General features: G+C 47.9%; 1 protein-coding gene across 12 annotated transcripts in view; it reads left to right on the top strand.

The window, feature by feature from the left end:
• The window catches only part of LOC106592263 (chromodomain-helicase-DNA-binding protein 9), a 127,736-nt gene that overhangs the window by 35,493 nt on the left and 68,439 nt on the right, over positions 1 to 23,804 (top strand). For 11 of the 12 annotated variants that reach the window (XM_045689301.1, XM_045689299.1, XM_045689298.1 and 8 more), the window contains one exon: positions 9,599 to 10,041. In XM_045689301.1, the coding sequence (XP_045545257.1) occupies positions 9,599 to 10,041 (443 nt within the window). Of the gene's footprint in view, positions 1 to 5,528; positions 6,408 to 9,598; positions 10,042 to 23,804 lie in introns of those variants that run through there. The other variant, XM_045689305.1, reaches the window with a different exon arrangement.

Raw genomic sequence — 23,804 nt, 5'->3', positions numbered from 1 at the left:
GTTAAATGCCATATATTGTACTACTGCAGCTTTGCCTAAGGCCCTGCTGCCATGTGACCTGCTAGAGCTGTGTGCCAGCCAGGCTGTGACATCACAGGTCAAAGTGGACCAGGTCAGAGAGTGAGGACGGAGGACCTGTAAGCCCTGTTAGCCCACTGAGTGTCACTTCTGTTATTAGCCTCTCCCCGGGACAAGAGGTTAGCGCCAGCACACCTTACCTTCCCTCTCCTACCCTGTGAAGGATCATTAAGGCCTGATGCTCTTTTTAATTGGTTCCGGAAGCATCGCCGTGCAGTGTGCCCCCATTCATTTATCAACTACACCTCTCTACCTCCCCCTCTCTCTCTCTCACACACAAACACTCCATCTGTCTCTCTCTCTCTCTCCTCTCTCGCTCCTCTCTCTCCTCTCTCTCTCCCTCTTTCCTCACTCTCCATGCATGACTTTAAATTGGCCCACAGCCATAGGCCTAATTAACAGGCCTAATCTCTTCCCCACCTCCTGACAGACTAATCTATATTCCATTAACCAGGCAGTAGGTTTGGTCTCTGGTTGGGAACTGGTTGGGAACTGGGAAGGTGAGTAGTGTTGTATACTGCTGGTATTATCCCTCTCACAACACAAGGCCAAGAACTATTCTTAGGGACGTAATGCATGAAGACGCGACACACTTTGCTGTGAGGAGTGTTTTTAAGGAAGAGTCGACGTCAAAGGTTGACTTCTAGGTAGACTTAAGATATTTTTAAAAGGAAAACGTTTAGGCAAAGGCTGAAGTGAGAGAGAAGCAGTGGATCATCTCTATTGTATCTATCTGTACTATGCACTTTATTAGTCATCGAAAGAAAAGTAAGCTGTCATTGATTAAAGTTCTAGGGACCAGTACCACACACTGTCTCCTATATTTGCTCTGAAGGAACACTATGTTCACTTGCTCAGCTCTCTCTGTTACAACAGATACTCCCCTACTAGCCTATACACCCGGCATTACAGCACTACCTAGTGGGTGAAAATAGAGGCTAACTGTTGATATGGTGGGTCTTGTGGGCTCTATGATTGGCTATAGTGTGTGCACAGTTATAGTGCGAGTTCCATCCTGTCCTAGGATGATAAATGTCAATTTCCCTAACGGTGTTTTAGTGGAGTCCTACTCAAAGGCCCGCAGAGGGAGGCAGAAGTAAGAGTGGCAGGCACACTAATACAGGCTCTGAGTCTGTGATGAGGATATTATGGACTGTTTAGAGACTCACACCTGTGCCTCTGGCTCCCTCTTTATCTCTTTCTGTCTCTTTTACACTTTTCTCTCTCTCTCTCTCTTTCTTTTTTACTCCCCCCCTCTCTGTCTCACTTTAGAGGGAAGCCCCCCCACCCCACTAATTTCTCTGCCGGGAGGCCTATTTGCATGTTAACCATTGGGTTGCCAAGGCTCCACCAAGCCATGTGACCAGTTAAGCATGTGTGTTTGGCTGCCTGCCTGCGTTCACTGTTCCTGTTTCTCCCTTGTTTTCACCAACACATTCTCAGCCTAGAGAGACAATACACCCTGTGCAGAGCCAGTCGCTGGCAGATAAAAGCCTTCCTGTGTATGAATCTACGTATACATGGGTGTTATTGAATCTCTTCCTAGCTTTCTCTATCTACCTCTATCTGTTGCTCCTACCTACCTACCTACCTACCTACCTACCTACCTACCTACCTACCCACCTACCTACCTACCCACCCACCCACCTGCCACCCACCCACCACCACCTACCTACCTACCTACCCACCTGCCTACCCACCCACCTACCCACCCACCCACCTACCACCCACCTACCCACCCACCTACCTACCTACCACCCACCTACCCACCCACCCACCCACCTACCTACCTACCTACCTACCTATACCTACCTACCTACCTCTCTCTATATATATATATACCTCTATCTGTTGCTCCTACCTACCTCTCTCTCTCTCTCTCTCTCTCTCTATCTACCTCTATCTGTTGCTCCTACCTACCTCTCTCTCATTGAACAGCCTGTTATGTAGTCTTTTACATTATGATGTCGGTCCCAGACTAAAAGGATGCTGTCTGTCCGTCCCAGTGAACCCCTCAGTGTACTATACATCAGCGCACTGTACTCCATATCAGGTGTTGAAATGTTCATGCTCAACATGCAGTACATAACATGGCTGCATACCTGTTAAAATATCTCCCTGAATTACACTATACATACAGTATCTTTACCTGTTCTTCTTGACAGTGTTTTAATAGCTGTGCATTGATCTTTTTCAGGGGCTCTGTGAAAGTGTGGCTCTGTCTCTGTGAGAGTGAGGCTCTGTCTGTGAAAGCGAGGCTCTGTCTCTGTGAGAGTGAGGCTCTGTCTCTGTGAGAGTGAGGCTCTGTTTCTGTGACAGTGAGGCTCTGTTTCTGTGACAGTGAGGCTCTGTTTCTGTGACAGTGAGGCTCTGTTTCTGCGACAGTGAGGCTCTGTTTCTGTGACAGTGAGGCTCTGTTTCTGTGAGAGTGAGGCTCTGTTTCTGTGAGAGTGAGGCTCTGTCTCTGTGACAGTGAGGCTCTGTTTCTGTGACAGTGAGGCTCTGTTTCTGCGACAGTGAGGCTCTGTTTCTGTGACAGTGAGGCTCTGTTTCTGTGAGAGTGAGGCTCTGTTTCTGTGAGAGTGAGGCCCACTGCCACTATGCTATAGTTTATTCCTGTTGTATGGAATGCTCCCCTCTGGCATGTGACATGTTCTCGCTCCACTGCAGGGACGGTAATTGGCATGTTGTGTCATTTAGTTCCCTTCGTTCCTTCTCTCCTAGAACAGGAGTCCAACTCCCAAGGCCTAGCCTGACAGCTAGCCTATATCAGATGCCCACTCAAACATGGGGAGAACACACATATAGCCTGCCGCTAGTAAGCACGCACACAGACACACACACACACAGGCTAATTTATCTAGATATGGGCATGGGGACAAGCACATGGGCACTAGATTGGAGTTAACACAACCTACTGTGTACATCGTGACCTCCCACACATACTCTACATTGGACTTTAACCAGTTGTATGTTATTCCTACAGTTGTACTGTTCAATGTTTTGTCATGTTTGTAGTTCCAATGTTTGTAGTTCCAATGTTCTTCCACAGAGTTAGGTGTCTGGCAGGTTTTGTAAGAGAGTTGTGCTCAGACATCGGCTGGAGATAGCAGAGCCAAATGATATTGCAGCTAAGCTGTTGTTTATTTAGCCAGTCAGGAAGGAGAGCTTTCCTTTTAGCTTTCACCTTTGTTTGCCACTACTGATGAGAGGGCCAGTTAAATACATCAATCAGTCTCTCTTTATTTCCTACCTCTCTCCCCCTTCTCTTTCTCTCTAGTTTCCCCAACGCCTAATGGAAAGCTAGGAATATTGACATAGATTATGACTTACTTAAGGCCTACTAATCATACTAGTCTACTTATTAAAGCGATAAAGCAACACAGATCAGCTAAGTGAACTAGGCCTATGTCCTTAAGAGCTCAGTGCCCCCCTCAGCTATTATCCATGTGAGATAATTCTGCTCTAATATCATTAACCAGTGTTACATTTCAGACAGGGAGAGAGCTGCTGCTCTGCTGCAAATGTCCTTCCCTTAGCCACATAGCCATGTAGCCTTTAGCCTGTAGCTTACTAGTCTGTAGCTTCAGACCTGTTACTGTTATTTCTAACTAACAGGGAGCTAACTATCCATCTCCAGGTACTTAGCCTCCCCCTAGCCACATAGCCATCGAGGCTAGCCATAGCCATAGCCTGTAGCTTACCAACCTGTTTCCGGTTACTTCTGACTAGCAGGGAGCTAACAGTCAACCCCCAGGCTATGTAGCCCATTGTGTAACCTGAGAAGGGCCTTATATGTTGTGCACAAGGTTTAAAACGGGAGTTCACTGTGAAAACACAGTCATGTGCTTTAGAGCAAGATGTATGGCTCTTTAAGTTTGTGTGTGTGTGTGTGAGCACGTGCATGCGTGCGTGTCTGTCTGGTGATGTGTGTGTCTCCACTCTGGGACCTAACCCTGTGCCAGGCAGACCCCAGGCCAGCCAGGCGTGTCTGTCTGGTGATGTGTGTGTCTCCACTCTGGGACCTAACCCTGTGCCAGGCAGACCCCAGGCCAGCCAGGCGTGTCTGTCTGGTGATGTGTGTGTCTCCACTCTGGGACCTAACCCTGTGCCAGGCAGACCCCAGGCCAGCCAGGCGTGTCTGTCTGGTGATGTGTGTGTCTCCACTCTGGGACCTAACCCTGTGCCAGGCAGACCCCAGGCCAGCCAGGCGTGTCTGTCTGGTGATGTGTGTGTCTCCACTCTGGGACCTAACCCTGTGCCAGGCAGACCCCAGGCCAGCCAGGCGTGTCTGTCTGGTGATGTGTGTGTCTCCACTCTGGGACCTAACCCTGTGCCAGGCAGACCCCAGGCCAGCCAGGCGTGTCTGTCTGGTGATGTGTGTGTCTCCACTCTGGGACCTAACCCTGTGCCAGGCAGACCCCAGGCCAGCCAGGCGTGTCTGTCTGGTGATGTGTGTGTCTCCACTCTGGGACCTAACCCTGTGCCAGGCAGACCCCAGGCCAGCCAGGCGTGTCTGTCTGGTGATGTGTGTGTCTCCACTCTGGGACCTAACCCTGTGCCAGGCAGGCTCCAGGCCAGCCAGGCATGTCTGTGTGTTCCCCTCTCAGCACCAAATCAAATCAAATCAAATGTATTTATATAGCCCTTCTTACATCAGCTGATATATCAAAGTGCTGTACAGAAACCCAGCCTAAAACCCCAAACAGCAAGCAATGCAGGTGTAGAAGCACGGTGGCTAGGAAAAACTCCCTAGAAAGGCCAAAACCTAGGAAGAAACCTAGAGAGTGTTCCTGCTGGAGCACATGGCCCTTGCGTCATGTTCCAGGGAGCCCCCTCCCTCTCTTCCATCGCCCCTCCAGTCAGACTGTCAGCCAGGGAAGGGAGAGAAGGCTCGTCACGGCCTGTCCTTTCACATCTCGCATACATTTGTGTGTGTGGAGGTTTATCCTGTCACCTCTTGCGAGTGGGATTCTCTTCCTGGTGGGAAGTGAACGTGGCTGGGTGGCCAGCATCTGTCTACGCCTCTCTTTCCCCACCAGAGTGTGTCTGAGATCACTGCTTTACCGACAGTCTCTGGGAGGGAGCTCTCAGTGTGTTAGTGTGCTGTACTAGGGACAGTACTGTGGCTTTTTAGCCTCATGGTTTCATGGTTTTGCTCACGTTGGTTGTTTGCTGTGTGGTTGTTAAATAGTGTATTAAGTTTTTTCTCATAGTGGACTTTCATGTTATGATTCTGTACAACATAATATGGTGTCATTCAGTTTCTTGTGTATACGGTTTTATGTATAGAGCAATGTGCAATAAATGCAAGCCTGCATTCCATTTATGTTAATCTCTGTGCTTGTGTGGAAATCCAGTGCTTTTGGGGTTAAGTTGTGAAAGTTAATGTAATAACTGCGAGCACCATCTGCTGGCCTACTTCCTCACAAAGAGAGAGTGAGTGAGAGAGAGAGAGAGAGAGAGAGAGAGAGAGAGAACGAGTCTGGATTTTAACGACATCTCTAATATTCATGCTGATGCATTTTGCTGCTTTGTGCTGCTTTCATTTTCCACCGCTCTGCTGCTGGAGACTCCAGCTCCTCGCCATACACACCCCAGCACGGGAGAGGGAGGGCAGAGAGGGAAAAACTAGTGGAAAAAGGAAAACAACCAAGCTAGCTAGCACAAAACCCTTTTTGTGTACAAAGGAGTAGCCTACCTTACCCTGGGATGTAAGAGAAAGAGGCACGAACGAAGAGAGCAAGCAAAAGGAACGAGTAGAGAGAGGTAGAGCGAGCGGACGGAGAGAGCACGCGATTGCTGGCGGAGGGGAATCAATAAGAAGGGAGGGAAGAGAGGACGGTAGAGCGAGAGAGCGACGCTGACACTCACACCACGACCCGCCTGTGCCGGACGGAGCTGAAGCACGCAGTAGCAGCAGAATGAGACGAGCTTCCTGGACTGCCACTGCCTCGCACCTCTTCTGGCGCAACCAGCCCTGCTCCCAGCTCTCCCAGTGATCTAACAGCCCAGCCCCATGCACTCCTACTGAGCCTGAGCCCTGCCCGCTAGGGGAGGAGAGGAGTGGAGAGGAGGTGAAGGAGAGGAGGCTCCACAGCCTGCCTGTACGCTGCCTGTGGAGGGGGGAGGGGGTGGACACACAGCTCAAGCAAGACAGACTGTCGAACGAGAGAGTGAGCGAGTGAGAGAGAGAGAGAGAGAGAGAGAGAGAGAGAGAGAAAACCCGGCGAAAGGGCAAGGCTTTTGTTAGGTGGTTGGAGAGAGAGGGGGAGGAAGAAAAAAATATAGAAAAAAACATGTCTACAGTGAAGAGGCCAAGAGGAAGGGTAAGTGAGCTGCACAGAGAGAGAGGGGAGGGAGGGAGCGAGGGAGGGAGGGAGGAGGGGCCGGACGACAGGAACTGAACAACTGAACAACCTCCTCTGCTACTGGCTCATGCTGCCTGCCTGATGCAGCTCCACTGTCGCCATCTTGAACTCCTTGTTGCTGCTCTTTCCCATACTAATTTGCTTAGCTGTGCTAGCTATGCTCTGTCACATGCTTTCCCTTCACTACCCCCCTCCTTTCACTTTATCCCTCATTTTCTCTCACCCCCTCCCTCCATGGATTCCTCCCCACCTCTGGTTCGATGCAAAAGGCGGTGTGTGTGTGTGTGTGTGTGTGTGTGTGTGTGTGTGTGTGTGTGTGTGTGTGTGTGTGTGTGTCACATAAGATGAGTACATCAGTCACACAGCACTGCATGAGGGACTGAGGGAAGTAAGGGGTTAGTGTGTGAGTGAGTGAGCGGACTAAGTGGCCCAAATGTCCTAGCTATCTCTATCTCTCTGTAGTCTCTCCTTACTGTAATAGTGCAAAGTGTTTTCATGGGAGCGTGTGGTGGCAGAGAGAGATTGAAATCACTGCAGTGCTGGCAGCCTGTAATTTCAGTTATTTATAGTCGTATTACACAGCTGCAGAACACTTGGTTTTGGTGCATTTTTCTTCTCTCGCGCTTTCTCACTCACTTTTCATACAAACTCTCATTCCTGCTCTCATTCCCGACCTCTGCCCTCTCTCCCCTTTGCTACTTCCCTCTCTTCCCTGTTCTTTACCTTGACTTTCTCTTTCGTCCAACTCTTTTTTTTACCTTGAACTTGAATAATGAGAATATTTCAGTTCTGGGCAATGATTTCCGCTAATAGCCTGGGCATTACAGCACATGTTAAACCTATAATTCTGTAGCTACAGCTCTTGTTTATCTTCCGAATGAACTGTAATTTATTTCTCCCCTCCCCCTGTTTTGTTTGTGGCAGTTCAAGATAATTCTCTTTATTTAGCAGTCAGGAAAGCAACTGGCTGTGCCGTGCTGTGGCTCGGCCTCGGGTCATGTAGCCATCCACTCTGACTGCAACACGTTGAGATTAGCTCATCCATTTATAGGCTCTGGGCCCACCCGAAGGGAATAAAACTCAGCCCATGTTTTATTCCCATTTTATCACGTATCAGCCTTGGCTGTATTATTTATTCTAGTTTGGCTGAATGTCAGTGTGCCGGTCCTGCCTGCCTCTGTTTCTTTCTGCCTGTCTTAATGAAAGTTTGTGCTGCTGCAATCTATGTGTCTGGGGGGGGGAAATGTGTGGCTAGCAGAAAGTTCAGAGAGCAACACTTTCAGTATGTCTGTGAGGTAGTGGGGTAGAGACACAGCAGCAGAATGGGATATTCTGGTGACTGGTTGTTTAAGTCTTTAAAAGGCTATCAAGGCTATGCCAAGCCTATGTCAAGGCTATACCATTATCAAGGCTTTGAGGGCCTAATAAGAAAGGTACAACCAACTAGCTAACAGTGTTGTTGTGACTTCTGCTGTGTGTGTTTTCTAGACCAGCTGGCTGTTGTTTTCAGTGTTCTGTTTTCTAGATCGATCAGTGTAACTTCCCTTTTGACAATCACATTCATATCATACGGCCTTAGAGTGCAATGAAAACCCGTAATTTTCCTAATCTGCCATTTCTTGGAATTTATGAGTTAAGCTCCTGAGAAGGCTGATTTCTGAGTATGTCTCTCCTCTGTCAGCTACTGCTAAAGGCTAAGACTACAAACTACACATAGCTCATAGCATGTTGCTTCATCATTTCTAGTCTTTCTCTGTCTGTCTCTCTCTCCCCACGTCACTAAGCAGCAGTGTAAGTATACAGCTTGATTGTTATGCACATGGGGTTTTTCAGAGCTTCACTGATTCACTTTTGTAATCCCATTATTTTGTGTTTACAACATTTCCTTATTGAGCCTGCCTGGGTGACTTGACTCATTCCAGGCAGCAAAGCTGATATGGTACATTTCACACTTCTGTTCCTGAGGGGGAAGATGATGTGTGAGAGAGGCTGTGGAGGGTTAACTGAAGGGGAAGATGATGTGTGAGAGAGGCTGTGGAGGGTTAACTGAAGGGGAAGATGATGTGTGAGAGAGGCTGTGGAGGGTTAACTGAAGGGGAAGATGATGTGTGAGAGAGGCTGTGGAGGGTTAACTGAAGGGGAAGGTGATGTGTGAGAGAGGCTGTGGAGGGTTAACTGAAGGGGAAGGTGATGTGTGAGAGAGGCTGTGGAGGGTTAACTGAAGGGGAAGATGATGTGTGAGAGAGGCTGTGGAGGGTTAACTGAAGGGGAAGGTGATGTGTGAGAGAGGCTGTGGAGGGTTAACTGAAGGGGAAGGTGATGTGTGAGAGAGGCTGTGGAGGGTTAACTGAAGGGGAAGATGATGCGTGAGAGAGGCTGTGGAGGGTTAACTGAAGGGGAAGATGATGCGTGAGAGAGGCTGTGGAGGGTTAACTGAAGGGAAGATGATGTGTGAGAGAGGCTGTGGAGGGTTAACTGAAGGGGAAGGTGATGTGTGAGAGAGGCTGTGGAGGGTTAACTGAAGGGGAAGATGATGTGTGAGAGAGGCTGTGGAGGGTTAACTGAAGGGGAAGATGATGTGTGAGAGAGGCTGTGGAGGGTTAACTGAAGGGGAAGATGATGCGTGAGAGAGGCTGTGCAGGGTTAACTGAAGGGGAAGATGATGTGTGAGAGAGGCTGTGGAGGGTTAACTGAAGGGGAAGATGATGTGTGAGAGAGGCTGTGGAGGGTTAACTGAAGGGGAATGTGAGAACTAGGAGATAAATGATCTAACTATTCAGTCTGAGATTCAGGAATGTAGGTTTGGTTTGGCTACATGAGAACATGAACATAGTGGGGTGGGGGGATTAGTGTGTGTGTGTGGGTGTGGGGTGGGTGGGGGGATTAAGGTGTGTGTGTGTGTGTGTGTGTGTGTGTGTGTGTGTGTGTGTGTGTGTGTGTGTGTGTGTGTGTGTGTTAACGACCACAAGACCATCCACTTCGCAGGAAATGACATTAAGATCAGGCCGAGAGTCCTTTGTAATACACAGCTCTTTCCAGTCTTGCTATTAATGCAGATGTATGTATGTTACAATGACATCATCATGTTGGTATATGTGTTCCCTCAGTCTGATTAATATCCCCCCTCCTCTCTCTCCTCTTCTCTCCAGCCTCCCAAGAACAAGAATGCTAATGGTCCCAACAGCCACACAGCAGCGCGGGTCCTCAGCCCCCCGATGAAGAGCAGCTCATCCTCCTCGTCTTCGTCCTCCTACAGCTCGTCGTTGGAGAAGCGGGCCCAGCGGAGGCTGGTGAAGGAGCAGAGGGAACAGCAGCAGCAGCAACTGATGGAGGAGGCTGGGGAGGACAAGCAGCAGAAGGCTAACAGGATCATCCATGAGGCCATTGCTAAGGCCCGGGAGAGAGGAGAGAAGAACATCCCCAGGGTTATGAGTCCAGAGAGCTTCCCCTCTGGGAGCTCCTCGGCCCACAGGAGAGAGAGGGAGAGGGACAGAGACAGGGAGAGGGACCGAGGCAACAAGACCAGGACCAAGGCCTCCAAGAAGGCCCGCATTGTGTCCTCGTCCAAGCCCAAACAGAAGGCCAAGATCGGGTAGGTGTCTCACTGACCTTGTTCTCATATGCCTCACTATGCCCTTATAACACCACAGCTGTATGGCATGATATAGGGCCACGGTGTTGTATTTGTTTTGAAAAGTAATTTCAGTGGCCTTCCACATTAAATCTACCATTTTGTTTTTGCTCTGCACCTTGTCTGAAGCAAGTTGTGTCACACTGTCTATTCTCCTTTACGGCTTGGTTTCCTTAGTGCCCATTCATTTCTCGAGCACAATAGAATAGCTAGTTGACTAGCTGCTAGCAGCTGCTAGCTTGACAGACATAGCTGCTCATAAAATAGTATCTGCCAAGATGGCAGCTCAAAGTTCATTTTAAAATTCATGACACAGACAGACAGGAAGGAGCAACAATGGCTGCCGTTAGCATTTAGGCTAGCTTGCTGCAGATCGGACAGCTAGGTTATGACAGAGACTAGTGGATATAGGGATTTAGTATATACTGTATCCAGTCCCCTTCCCCCTGTACAATGAAACTGTGTTGTTATACTGTAAGCCACACCCAGTGTGAGCTCATGTAATATCTGACCTGAGGTGGAGAAAGACAGGCAGCCAGGTTTGGAGACAGGAAGAAGGCAGGCAGGCTGACTGGCTGGGAGGCAGAAAGACAGGCATGGAAGCTGGGAGGCAGGAGGACATGCAGGCAAGCTAGGAGGCAGGAAGACATCCAGGCAAGCTGGGAAGCATGAAAACATGCAGGCAAGCTGGGAGGCATGAAGGCAAGCTGGGAAACATGAAGACATGCAGGCAAGCTGGGAGGCAGGGAGACATGCAGGCAAGCTGGGAGGCATGAAGGCAAGCTGGGAAACATGAAGACATGCAGGCAAGCTGGGAGGCATGAAGGCAAGCTGGGAAACATGAAGACATGCAGGCAAGCTGGGAGGCAGGGAGACATGCAGGCAAGCTGGGAGGCAGGGAGACATGCAGGCAAGCTGGGAGGCAGGGAGACATGCAGGCAAGCTGGGAGGCAGGGAGACATGCAGGCAAGCTGGGAGGCAGGGAGACATGCAGGCAAGCTGGGAGGCAGGGAGACATGCAGGCAAGCTGGGAGGCAGGGAGACATGCAGGCAAGCTGGGAGGCAGGGAGACATGCAGGCAAGCTGGGAGGCAGGTAGGAGGAATGTGTATATTGTCACTCAGGTCATCACCAGGGCTGTTATGGAAGCTGTGAAATGAACCAACCAGGGATAGAGAGAGACACTCTAGTTTCATATTCTCATTAAGCGAGCAGGGCTGAGAACAACATAATGGCCGACTATATTGTCTCCCTGCCTGCTTCCCTGCTTCATGATTAATGATTATATGAGCTCGGCTGCTGCATGTGGAAATGGCAGTAACGAATAATGGATTTTGCTCTATTTGTGAGAGATAGTAAGAAAAGAGGGAGAGAGATAGTGTGTTGCAGTGGTGCAGATGTTAATGAGGGAGAACAGACATCTGTCAGGAGGGTTGGGCTGAACAATGTCTGTATGGTTCTTACTCAGGAAACCCACTGGGCCTGATGTTGAACACTAGAGTAGGTTTGAAATAATTTCACTATTAGAATAGTATCATGAATTTTTGTCAGATATTCATTATTATTATATATTTTTTAAAGTTGTTAAATCTGAGTATTGCTGCGCGAGGGAGAGAGGCTGTTGCTCTATTGCTGCAGCTGCAGAGGGGGCGGTGTTTGTGAAATGGGAGTGAGCAGACAGAGGGAAAGAAAGAGACGTCAAGGCGCCAACTCGGTTACAGCCAAGACTAGCTAACTTGTAGCAGCCACAATGTTATTTATCATCCCATATAACAGTGCCAGTCTTGACTGGAGTAGCCTAGAGAAGCTAGCTAGCTGGGCTAATTGAGGCCACATGCTGTGCTTTCTCCCCAACCCCATTCAGATAAAACAACAGTCTACAGTTGAAGACGAAAGTTTACATACACTTAGGTTGGAGCCATTAAAACTCGTTTTTCAACCACTGCACAAACAAACTATAGTTTTGTCACGCCCTGACCTTAGAGAGTCTGTTTTATTCTCTATTTGGTTAGGTCAGGGTGTGACTTGGGTGGGTAAATCTATGTTTATATTTCTTTGTTGGCCTAGTATGGTTCCCAATCAGAGGCAGCTGTTTATTGTTGTCTCTGATTGGGGATCATACTTAGGCAGCCCTTTTTCCCACCTGAGATTGTGGGATCTTGTTTTTGCATTGTGCTGTCTAGCCCTGCAGAACGTTACGTTCGGTTTTTTTGTTTTGTTGGTGTTCATTATTAAAGGAAATGATGTACGCCTACCACGCTGCACCTTGGTCTCCTCATTCAAACGACGAGCGTAACAAGTTTTGGCAAGTTGGTTAGGACATCTACTTTGTGCATGACACAAGTAATTTTTCCAACAATTGTTTACAGATTATTTAACTTATAATTCACTGTATCACAATTCCAGTGGGTCAGAAGTTTACATGCATAAAAATTGACTGTGCAATTCCGACTTCAATTGTACATATAGGTAGGGTTAAAGTGACTAGGCAACAGGATAGATAATAGACAGTAGCAGCAGTGACTGTGATAAGTGTGTAAGTGTTTGTGTGGCGACAGTGTGAGTAAGTGTGTGTGTTCATGTGTATGTCTTGGAGTGTCAGTGTGAGCGTGTGGGTAGAGTCCAGTGTGTGTGTACAGAGTCAAAAAGGGTCAATGCAGATAGTCCGGGTAGCTATTTGGTTAACTATTTAGTTAACCGAACTGGGCCGTTCGCACTACCCTATGTAGTGCTTTGCGGTCGGATGCCAAGCAGTTGCCATAGCAAGAGGTGATGCAGCTTGTCGAGATGCTCTCAATGGTACAGCTGTAGACCGTTTTGAGGATCTTACGGCCCATGCCAACTCTTTTCAGCTCCCTGAAGGAAGAGGTGTTGTCTTGCCCTCTTCATGACAGTGTTGGTGTGTTTGGACCATGATAGGTCCTTAGAGATGTTGACACAGAGGAACTTGAAGCTCTCGACCCACTCCACTACAGCACCGTTGATGTGCATGGGGGAGTGTTCGGCCTTCAGTTTTCTGTAGTCCACAATAAGCTTCTTTGTCTTACCCACGTTGAGGGAGAGGTTGTTGTCCTAGCACCACACTGCCAGGTCTCTGACCTCCTCCCTATAGGCTGTCTCATCATCGTTGGTGATCAGGCCAGCAGTTGTGTCATCGGCAAACTTAATGATGGTGTTGAAGTCGTGTGTGACCACACAGGGAGTACAGGAAGGGACTAAACACGCACCCCTGAGGGGCCCCGTGTTGATGGTCAGCATGGCGGATGTGTTGTTACCTACCCTCATGTTTTCTCTAAATAAGAGTTGTTGTACATTTAAGACACTGCATTTCAAACAGTCAGCAATAATCTTATTCAGGGCTTGTGAAGTTATACTTAGGCTAAATGTAAGCCTTCCACAACCATAATACACAATAATAGTTTCATTATTTGATCAAAATAGTTTTAACTGCTTTTTTTTTGCAATAATCACTAATCTGGCTTTCAAGTCCATCTATGAAAATGCTATTTTTTTGTTCCAAGTTTAACTAGAACCATGACTAATGCACATTCACTAATAACGACTAAGTTCTTGTAGTTGGTATTAGGCTATAGATAATTAACACAGGTCTCATCAACAATCTCTCAAGTCCACGTGTTAGTGAATTGTTATGAACATACCCTTCTGTCTCCAACTGTTTAACAGCATGTTATCCTGTCCACTTTATTCAGATGTTGAAATCAAGTGGCCTACCTTATTTCTCAGAATGAGAATGAGTTGCCAGTTCTTTATATAATTGTGTTTTATGCTTATTACACATTTATAAAACACAGACTAAACAGCTAGTAAAACAGTCTTTGGCTAAAATGCTGCTAGCTGTACCCCAATGCCACACGTGACATACTGAGCATACATTTTCTCCAAAATGTACCAAGGAAGTCAAGCTACAGTATTAGCATTTAAACCCACAGTATTTGTTGTATCACTGGAAGTTGACTTAGGCCTATTTATTTGAACTTTTTCCTATTCTCATTAAGGTGTTATTTCTTTGTCATGTCTGAGATTATTACTAACATCACTAAGTTAGTAGTATGCCCTAGCCTTACTTTATATGATATGCGATTGTATGTAACCAAACCTATTTTTACACAATGTAGAACTTGTAAAGCAAAGGTCTGATTTGTGAAACTAGGCTAAACACAAAATGAAACCTAGTCTTTCCACTATTGTTTCAATGCTTCTTTCATGAAGCTTGTTACGTCATACATTCCAGCCATTTTGAAATATCAAGGTAGGCCTAATTCATGTTGAGGAAAACTCTCTTACCTTACACAGTACAATTCACTGAACCAAACGGACCAATGAACTAATGGAATCTGAGAATGAATGGAAGGAACAGCTCCTTACTCTAAGGAGATGGAGGGGATGGAGGGTAGGGAGGGGATGGAGGGTAAGGAGGGGATGGAGGGTTGGAGGGTAGGGAGGGGATGGAGGGTAGGATTGTAGGGAGGGGATGGATGGTAGAGAGGGGGTGGAGGGTGGATAGGATGGTAGGGAGGGGATGGAGGGGGTGGAGGGTGGCTAGGATGGTAGGGAGGGGATGAGGGTAGGGAGGGGATGGAGAGGATGGAGGCTAGGGAGGGGATGGAGGGTAGGGAGGGGATGAGGGTAGGGAGGGGATGGAGAGGATGGAGGGGGAAGGGGATGGAGGGTAGGGAGGGGATGGAGAGGATGGAGGGGAGGAAGGGGATGGAGGGTAGGAAGGAAATGGAAGGTAGGGAGGGGATGGAGTGTAAGGAGGGGATTGAGGGTAAGGAGGGGGTGGAGGGTAAGGAGGAGATGGAGGGTAGGGAGGAGATGGAGGGTAGGGAGGACATGGAGGAGATAGGGGGTGGAGGGTAGGGAGGGGGTGGAGGGTAGGGAGGAGATGGAGGGTAGGGAGGAGATGGAGGGTAGGGAGGGGATGGAGGGTAGGGAGGGGATGGAGGGTAGGGAGGAGATGGAGGGTAGGGAGGAGATGGAGGGGATGGAGGAGATGGAGGGTAAGGAGGGGGTGGAGGGTAGGGAGGAGATGGAGGGTAAGGAGGGTAGGGAGGGGATGGAGGGGAAAGTAAGAGCGTCATCTCTTACATACCTTAGCCTAAATTCATTATAGTTAAGTGTTTTGGCCTGTACATAATTGTCACGTCCTGACCAGTAAAAGGGGTTATTTGTCATTGTAGTTTGGTCAGGGCGTGGCAGGGGATGTTTGTTTTGTGTGTTTCGGTGTTTTTGGTTTAGGTTCTATGTTTTCTATTTCTATGTTTAAATCGAGTTCTCTATTTCTATGTTGAGTTTTTGGTAGGAGCTCCAATTAGAGGCTGGTTGTCGTTGTCTCTAATTGGAGGCCATATTTAGTTGGGGTTTGTTTCACTTGTGTTTTGTGGGTGGTATTTTCTGTATAGCCTGGGAGCCTTATGGAACTGTTTTTCGTTGTTTGTTTATTTTGTTTAAGTGTTTTCTTTAAATAAATTAAGAAGATGAGCACTTTACCCGCTGCGCTTTGGTCCTATCCTTACGACGCCTATGACAATAATGTTGCTAAATAAAAAACATGTTTAGACCTGACCTGCATCTAAAGAATGAACTTCCTTCAGTACAGGTTGATCCATCCCAGAGTTCCTCAGTCTCCTCTCTGACCTGTAGGATTGTGCTAGTGATCCTATGAGAGTCCCAAAGCCTTCCTCCCCTGGTGTCTGATTTACAGTAGTGTCTGTGGAGATCTATCCAGAGCAGGGAGACCAGAGAGTGGCTGACACCCCAGTGCCAGGCCATACACTAGAAAACCAGGCATGGACTCTGTCCGCTATAGGGAGGGATGGTCACTGTAGGGATGTTGTCTCAATGCAGAGGAGAGAAGAGGATGTTTTACTATGGCCGACCCCTCTCGTAAGGCTTTTGCCTTTGTTTATATGTGTGTGTGTGTGTTGAAGACTGTTGTTCTACAGTGTGTCTATATGAAAGGATGTTTTTGTTGCTTTGAGTGAGTTGGTATAGTAGCATAGCATGTGTTTGTATGTTTGTGTCCTCTGTTCTGTCGTCGTTGCTACGTACCTGTAGGCCTATATGTTATGTGGTGAGTTTGTGTTCGTGCTTTCTGTTGTCCCTGTGTGCCAATGTGGCTCGTGTACATGTGTGTGCCAGTGCAGTGTGTGTGTGTGTGTGAGGTGCGGTGCAGTACAGTGTGAGGGATCATGCTCGTGCAGGGTAATGAAGACAGCAGGAGTACATGGTGCTCTGGGGAGGTTTCATGCAGACAGAGGAACCACAGTGTGTGTGTTCTGCCCTCCCAGGGTCTTCTCATGTAATATTAACGCTCAGCCTTCTCCCTGTCAGCACCCGCAACGCTGCAGAGGCACTAACCTTCCACAACAGTGCCTCTGCTATGGGTGTGTGTGTATGCACTCGTAATTGTTTCTAGGTGTGTTCTTGAATGTGTGTGTTTATATGGTAGTTATACAGTATAATATAAGGTTTATAAGGGTTTATAATGTGTTTATATGGTAGTTATACAGTATAATATAAGGGTGTATGTACGTGATTGTGTGGGACCGTGTGTGTGTGTGTGTGAGTATAATCCACAACGTAAGCAAGCGTGTCTGTCTGTGGGTCTGTGTGCATGCATATGTGCCTGCATGTTTCTCTGCCATGTGACCAGCATGCTTGTCTGAGTGGGGGGTTGGGACTGAGCTAATAGTATTATCAGGCTGGCTGTAGGAGCCTGCAGGGGGGAGTAGCCTGTGTCTGTCTGTAAGACCACCGCAGCACAATGATTGTTAAGGTGTCAGCATGCTTCAGCTCGGCTGGCGTCTAGCTGAACTTGGCTAGCTGAACAGAACGAGTGTGCTCACATACTCCCTTAAAAGACCTTCGGTTGAAAAACAAGAAAAAAACGCAATAGTACTGTTTGTTCATTTTGAGATGCCGTAGCCAGCATAAACTTCCTGAAAATAGTCAGAATTAATCGAAGATAACTCAAGACATCTGTCATTCATTTTGACATTTTTGCAGAGGAGATAGATCTTAGTCACACAATCTAACTAAGATGTTTGGTGCAGTATTTCTCCAGTAATTTTACATCTAACTAAGATGTTTGGTGCAGTATTTCTCCAGTAATTTTACATCTAACTAAGATGTTTGGTGCAGTATTTCTCCAGAAATGTTTTGGGCATGTAAATTAGTAATCTCGTTGAATGACAACAAACACTTCATTAAAGAGTCTACTGTTGACCAATCACCGAAGAAGGGGCATAGACTTTGGCTACCGACTTCAGCTTGCCTTGAGAAAACAATGTAACGTGCACAAACAGCCGAAAAACCCTTGCTGAAGACTAAAACAAACAAAAACGTCACAAAATGTTGTCATAATATATGCACAAACGGTTCCAAACTGTTTCGGATGGGAGCATGCGGACGTCTTTAGACAATGGGTATGGGACCAGAGGACAAGGTGAGGGAGGGTATGAGACCAGAGGACAGGGTGAGGGAGGGGTATGAGACCAGAGGACAGGGTGAGGGAGGGGTATGAGACCAGAGGACAAGGTGAGGGAGGGGTATGGGACCAGAGGACAGGGTGAGGGAGGGGTATGAGACCAGAGGACAAGGTGAGGGAGGGTATGAGACCAGAGGACAGGGTGAGGGAGGGTATGAGACCAGAGGACAGGGTGAGGGAGGGTATGAGACCAGAGGACAAGGTGAGGGAGGGTATGAGACCAGAGGACAGGGTGAGGGAGGGGTATGAGACCAGAGGACAGGGTGAGGGAGGGTATGAGACCAGAGGACAGGGTGAGGGAGGGGTATGAGACCAGAGGACAGGGTGAGGGAGGGTATGAGACCAGAGGACAGGGTGAGGGAGGGTATGAGACCAGAGGACAAGGTGAGGGAGGGTATGGGATCAGAGGACAGGGTGAGGGAGGGTATGAGACCAGAGGACAAGGTGAGGGAGGGTATGAGATCAGAGGACATGGTGAGGGAGGGGTATGGGACCAGAGGACAGGGTGAGGGAGGGTATGAGATCAGAGGACATGGTGAGGGAGGGGTATGGGACCAGAGGACAGGGTGAGGGAGGGGTATGGGACCAGAGGACAGGGTGAGGGAGGGGTATGGGACCAGAGGACAGGGTGAGGGAGGGGTATGGGACCAGAGGACAGGGTGAGGGAGGGGTATGAGACCAGAGGACATGGTGAGGGAGGGGTATGGGACCAGAGGACAGGGTGAGGGAGGGGTATGGGACCAGAGGACAGGGTGAGGGAGGGGTATGGGACCAGAGGACAGGGTGAGGGAGGGGACAGACTGAGACCCCTGTCAGTCTCAATTTGCAGTGTTACACAAGGGTCAGTAAAAAGGGGGGGTGCAGGGAGGGGATAGAGGGTAGGGAGGGGATTGAGGGGAGAAAGGGTAGGGAGGGGATGGAGGGTAGGATGGTAGGGAGGGGATGGAGGGTAGGGAGGGGATGGAGGGTAGAAGGGGAGGGTGGGGATGGAGGGTAGGGGGGATGGAGGGTAGAGGGGATGGAGGGTAGAAGGGGATGGAGGGTAGGGAGGGGATGGAGGGGAAAGCCTCAATTCAAATGATTCTGAGGGGGTTACAGCTAGAAGTCAGGGTTGGCTGATCACACACTGCTTTCTGAAATTGCACAGTGTTTTTATAGCTACCTACCTGGTGAAAAACAAGCTCATCAGGAGATGAAAACATTATTGTAAAGCACCCTGCCTCTTTATTCCTATTCTCCTCTCCTCCTCCCTCCCTCCCTCCCTCCCTCCCTAGTACATTTTCCTAAATATTCCTCCCCAGATATGGTATCTTCCTAACATACTAGGGGCTGTTAGCAGAAAGCTTCCTGTGTGTATGTGTATGTGTGTGTGTGTGTGTGTGTGTGTGTGTGTGTGTGTGTGTGTGTGTGTGTGTGTGTGTGTGTGTGTGTGTGTGTGTGTGTGTGTGTGTGTGTGTGTGTGTGTGTGTGTGTGTGTGTGTGTGCAGGGCAGGGCAGCAGGCGTGATCTGAATGTGCTGATACTACACTGTTGTCTACTGTGAAACATCTAACAAAATGGTGCAAGCGAGATCAATTACAATATAAAATGGGGGTTTAGGGTAGGCCTATAGACTACAGTAGAGTCAGTGTAGAGAGGGTTGGGTTCATATCTCCTTGCCTGCCTGCCACGCAGCATAGTCTTCCTATCTAATCCTCTTCACTCACACTCTGATTAGAAAATCCCAAAGCTGTTTTCTTAATTAAGTGTTTTTTGTAATCCTTTGTGTGTGTGTGCATGTGAGGGTGTGCGTGTGTGGGGGGGCATGCAAATGGTGTGTGTGTGTGTGTGTGTGTTTGCGGGTATGTGAGCATATGCCGGCATATTGGTGTGTGAATGCTTTTGCTTCTGCGTGTGCATACGTGCGTGTGTGTGTGTGTGTGTGTATTTTGTCAATATGTTAGTGTGTGTGTGAGCTCATAAGTCGACTGCATGCAGAAAGAAGCATAAATCCCTTGTGCAGATCTCTGCACTCTGCTGATATTTTCCATCACCAAGCTCTGTGTGTGTGTGTGTGTGTGTGTGGGGGGGGGCAGATTACACAGCCATTCATAAGGAGGGGGATTTTCTCACGGAGCCCAGGCAGCACAGGGCCAACAGCACCACTGTCACTGTAATCCCCTCAGGATAGGTTCCACTGTGTTACACGCACACACACACAACACACATTCTACACACTCCATCCGCTGCCGTAGGTTCATTCATCTCAGTCCATCTACAAACACGTAGCCTTTTAGCTATACAGTTGTAATGTTATACCCTGAAAGGGGGAATATGAGAACTTATTCACACTGACACGTAGCATCAGTGACTGTTCAGTCAGTTCTAATGACGAATGACATAAAATCATCAAATCGTTACATACATCTCTTTTCTCAAATGACATAGCGTTGACATTTGTATTCCTAGGCATGACTAATTAGTGATGCACCGACATTACATTTTTGGCCGATACCGATATTATCCTTGCCAAAAAAACGATACCTATATTTAACATTTTTGCAGCCTTTTAAGCATTCTAGTACAGTTAAATAGTTAACACACGCATGGACGCAGCGGTACACACACGCACACCACGTTGACCAAAAAGTTATTTTGTTGGCATTTACGTATGTCCCCATTACCAGTAAAACATAATCAAAACCTATTTCTTTCACTTACTTGCTGTGCTGTTTCATTGTTCATTTGTTCAGTCGTTTCATTCTCAACCAGGATTTCTATTGAACTCCAAAAAAATAACACTATTTGAAATGTCAAATAAGCTTATTGACCAATCAGGACCTGAATATGACTGCATGTCACATAGTAATTTAACACGTTCATTCATTTTTTACGTAGTTATAACACATCAGCTAACCATTAGCTCGGAAAGCTCTCGCCAGTTTGTACAACGCAATTCAACCAGAGCATACCGGACCTATTTTCCTCTCCATATCCCCGGATTCCTACCGCAAGCTCTGAACCTTCTCATCTTCCGACCTTCGCAGCTAACGTCCCCTGAATGCTAGCTGTCTAGAGCACAACGGACTGTTAGCTTACGAGGCCCATCGAATACATTACGAAGCTACTAGCTAGCAGTCAGCTATCCTTTGCTAGCGGTCATCAGCTACCTTTATCCCGGACAACTCTCGCCAGTCTGTACAGCGCGACTCAAACCAGAGCTAGTCGGACTTATTCTTCTCCATATCTCCGGATTCCTACCGCAAGCTCTGAACCTATTTTTTATTATTATATATATATATATTTGTTCCACCTAGAATTATAGACATTTTACATTTACATTTTAGTGATTTAGCAGACGCTCTTATCCAGAGCGACTTACAGTAGTGAGTGTATACATTTCATACATTTTTCCCGTACTGGTCCCCCGTGGGAATCGAACCCACAACCCTGGCGTTGCCCTGGCGTTGCAAACACCATGCTCTACCAACTGAGCTAACGTCCCCTGAGCGCACAGCCGCTAATCCGCGGCCTGCTAGCTATCTAAAGCACATTGGACTGCTGGCTTAAGAGGCCCTTCGGACATATTTCTTTGGCCACTATACATATTTTGCCAATTGGCCTGGTTCACCACACGGAGCCCTGCTGATCCGTCCGCTGATGTAACTGCACGAGGAGGCCACAACAGACTTTCCCCCGTCGCGTCGCCCCTCTAAGGCCTTTCTGTTAGCCTGCTAGCCCGCCGCTAGCTGCCTGAAGCCACGCACTGGACTCTTATGATCACCCGGCTACGCGTGCCTCTCCCTAACGTCACCATGCATTGTCCATTGCTGTTTTGGTTTGTAACTATTGTTTTATTTCACTGTAGAGCCTCTAGCGCTGCTCACAACGCGTCGGCAAACAATTTAGTTCCACCTCCCACACACGCAGTGACATCACCTGGTTTAAATGCTATTTCTGGAGACAATATCTCTTTCATTATCACTATATGCACAGGTTTACCCCCACTGTATTCACATCCTACTATACCTTTGTCTGTACATTATGCCTTGAATATATTCTACCGTGCCCAGAAATCTGCTCCTTTTACTCTCTGTTCTGAACGTGCTAGACGTCCAGTTCTGGTAGCCTTTAGCCGTACCCTTATCCTACTCCTCCTCTGTTCCTCTGGTGATGTAGAGGTTAATCCAGGCCCTGCAGTGTCTAGCTCCACTCCCATCTTCCAGGCTCTCTCATTTGTTGACTTCTGCAACCGTAAAAGCCTTGGTTTCATGCATGTTAACATTAGAAGGCTCTTCCCTAAGTTTGTTTTATTCACTGCCCTAGCACACTCCACCAATCCGGATGTCCTAGTCGTGTCTGAATCCTGGCTTAGGAAGACCACCAAAAACCTTGACATTTCCATCCCTAACTATAACATTTTTCGACAAGATAAAACTGCCAAAGGGGGCGGTGTTGGGTACAGACCTGGATAGTAAAAGATAACCTGCAGAGTTCTGTCTTACTATCCAGGTCTGTACCCAAACAATTCGAGCTCCTACTTCTAAAAATGAACCTTTCCAGAAACAAGTCTCTCACCGTTGCCGCTTGCTATAGACCACCCTCTGCCCCCAGCTGTGCCCTCGACACCATATGTGATTTGATTGCCCCCCATCTATCTTCTGAGCTCGTGCTGCTAGGTGACCTAAACTGGGACATGCTTAACACCCTGACCATCCTACAATCTAAGCTTGATGCCCTCAACCTCACACAACTTATCAATGAACCAACCAGATATAACCCCAAATCTGTAAACACGGGCACCCTCATAGATATCATCCTAACTAAGTCGCCCTCCAAATACACCTCTGCTGTTTTCAACCAAGATCTCAGCGATCACTGCCTTATTGCCTGCATCCGTAATGGGTCTGCGATCAAACGACCACACCTCATCACTGTCAAACGCTCCCAAAAACACTTCTGCGAGCAGGCCTTTCTAATCGACCTGGCCGGGGTATCCTGGAATGACATCGACCTCATCCCGACAGTAGAAGATGCCTGGTTGTTCTTTAAAAGTGCCTTCCTCACCATCTTAAATAAGCATGCCCCATTCAAAAAAGGTAGAACCAGGAATAGACATAGCCCTTGGTTCACTCCAGACCTGTCTGCCCTTGACCAGCACAAAAACATCCTGTGGCGTTCTGCATTAGCATTGAATAGCCCCCGTGATATGCAACTTTTCAGGGAAGTTAGGAACCAATATACAAAGGCAGTTAGGAAAGCTAAGGCTAGCTTTTTTAAACAGAAATTTGCATCCTGCAGTACAAACTCAAAAAAAGTTCTGGGACACTGTAAAGTCCATGGAGAATAAGAGCACCTCCTCCCAGCTACCCACTGCTCTGAGGCTAGGAAACACTGTTACAACCGATAAATCCACTATAATTGAGAATTTCAATAAGCATCTCTCTACGGATGGCCATGCTTTCCACCTGGCTACCCCTACCCTGGTCAACTGCCCGGCACCCTCCACAGCAACCCGCCCAAGCCCCCAACATTCTCCTTCACCCATATCCAGATAGCTGATGTTCTAAAAGAGCTGCAAAATCTGGACCCCTACAAATCAGCCGGGCTAGACAATCTGGACCCTCTCTTTCTAAAATTAATTTCTTTCGTATTGTCTGAGATTCCCAAAGATTGGAAAGCTGCCGCGGTCATCCCCCTCTTCAAAGGGGGAGACACTCTAGACCCAAACTGCTACAGACCTATATCTATCCTACCCTGTCTTTCTAAGGTCTTCAAAAGCCAAGTTAACAAACAGATTACCGACCATTTTGAATCACACCATACCTTCTCCGCTATGCAATCTGGTTTCAGAGCCGGTCATGGGTGCACCTCAGCCATGTTCAAGGTCCTTAACGATATCATAACCGCCATCGATAAGAGACATTACTGTGCAGCCGTATTCATCGACCTGGCCAAGGCTTTCGACTCTGTCAATCACCACATTCTTATTGGCAGACTCAACAGCCTTGGTTTCTCAAATGATTGCCTCACCTGGTTCACCAACTACTTCTCTGATAGAGTTCAGTGTGTCAAATCGGAGGGCCTGTTGTCCGGACCTCTGGCAGTCTCTATGGGGGTGCCACAGGGTTCAATTCTTGGGCCGACTCTCTTCTCTGAATACATCAATGATGTCGCTCTTGCTGCTGGTGATTCTCTGATCCACCTATACGCAGACGACACCATTCTGTATACTT

The sequence above is a fragment of the Salmo salar genome, chromosome ssa11, assembly GCF_905237065.1.
Source record: "Salmo salar chromosome ssa11, Ssal_v3.1, whole genome shotgun sequence".
Taxonomy (NCBI): Eukaryota; Metazoa; Chordata; class Actinopteri; order Salmoniformes; family Salmonidae; genus Salmo; species Salmo salar.
Note: the sequence above shows the minus strand (reverse complement) of the source record. Positions and strands in the feature narration are given on the sequence as shown.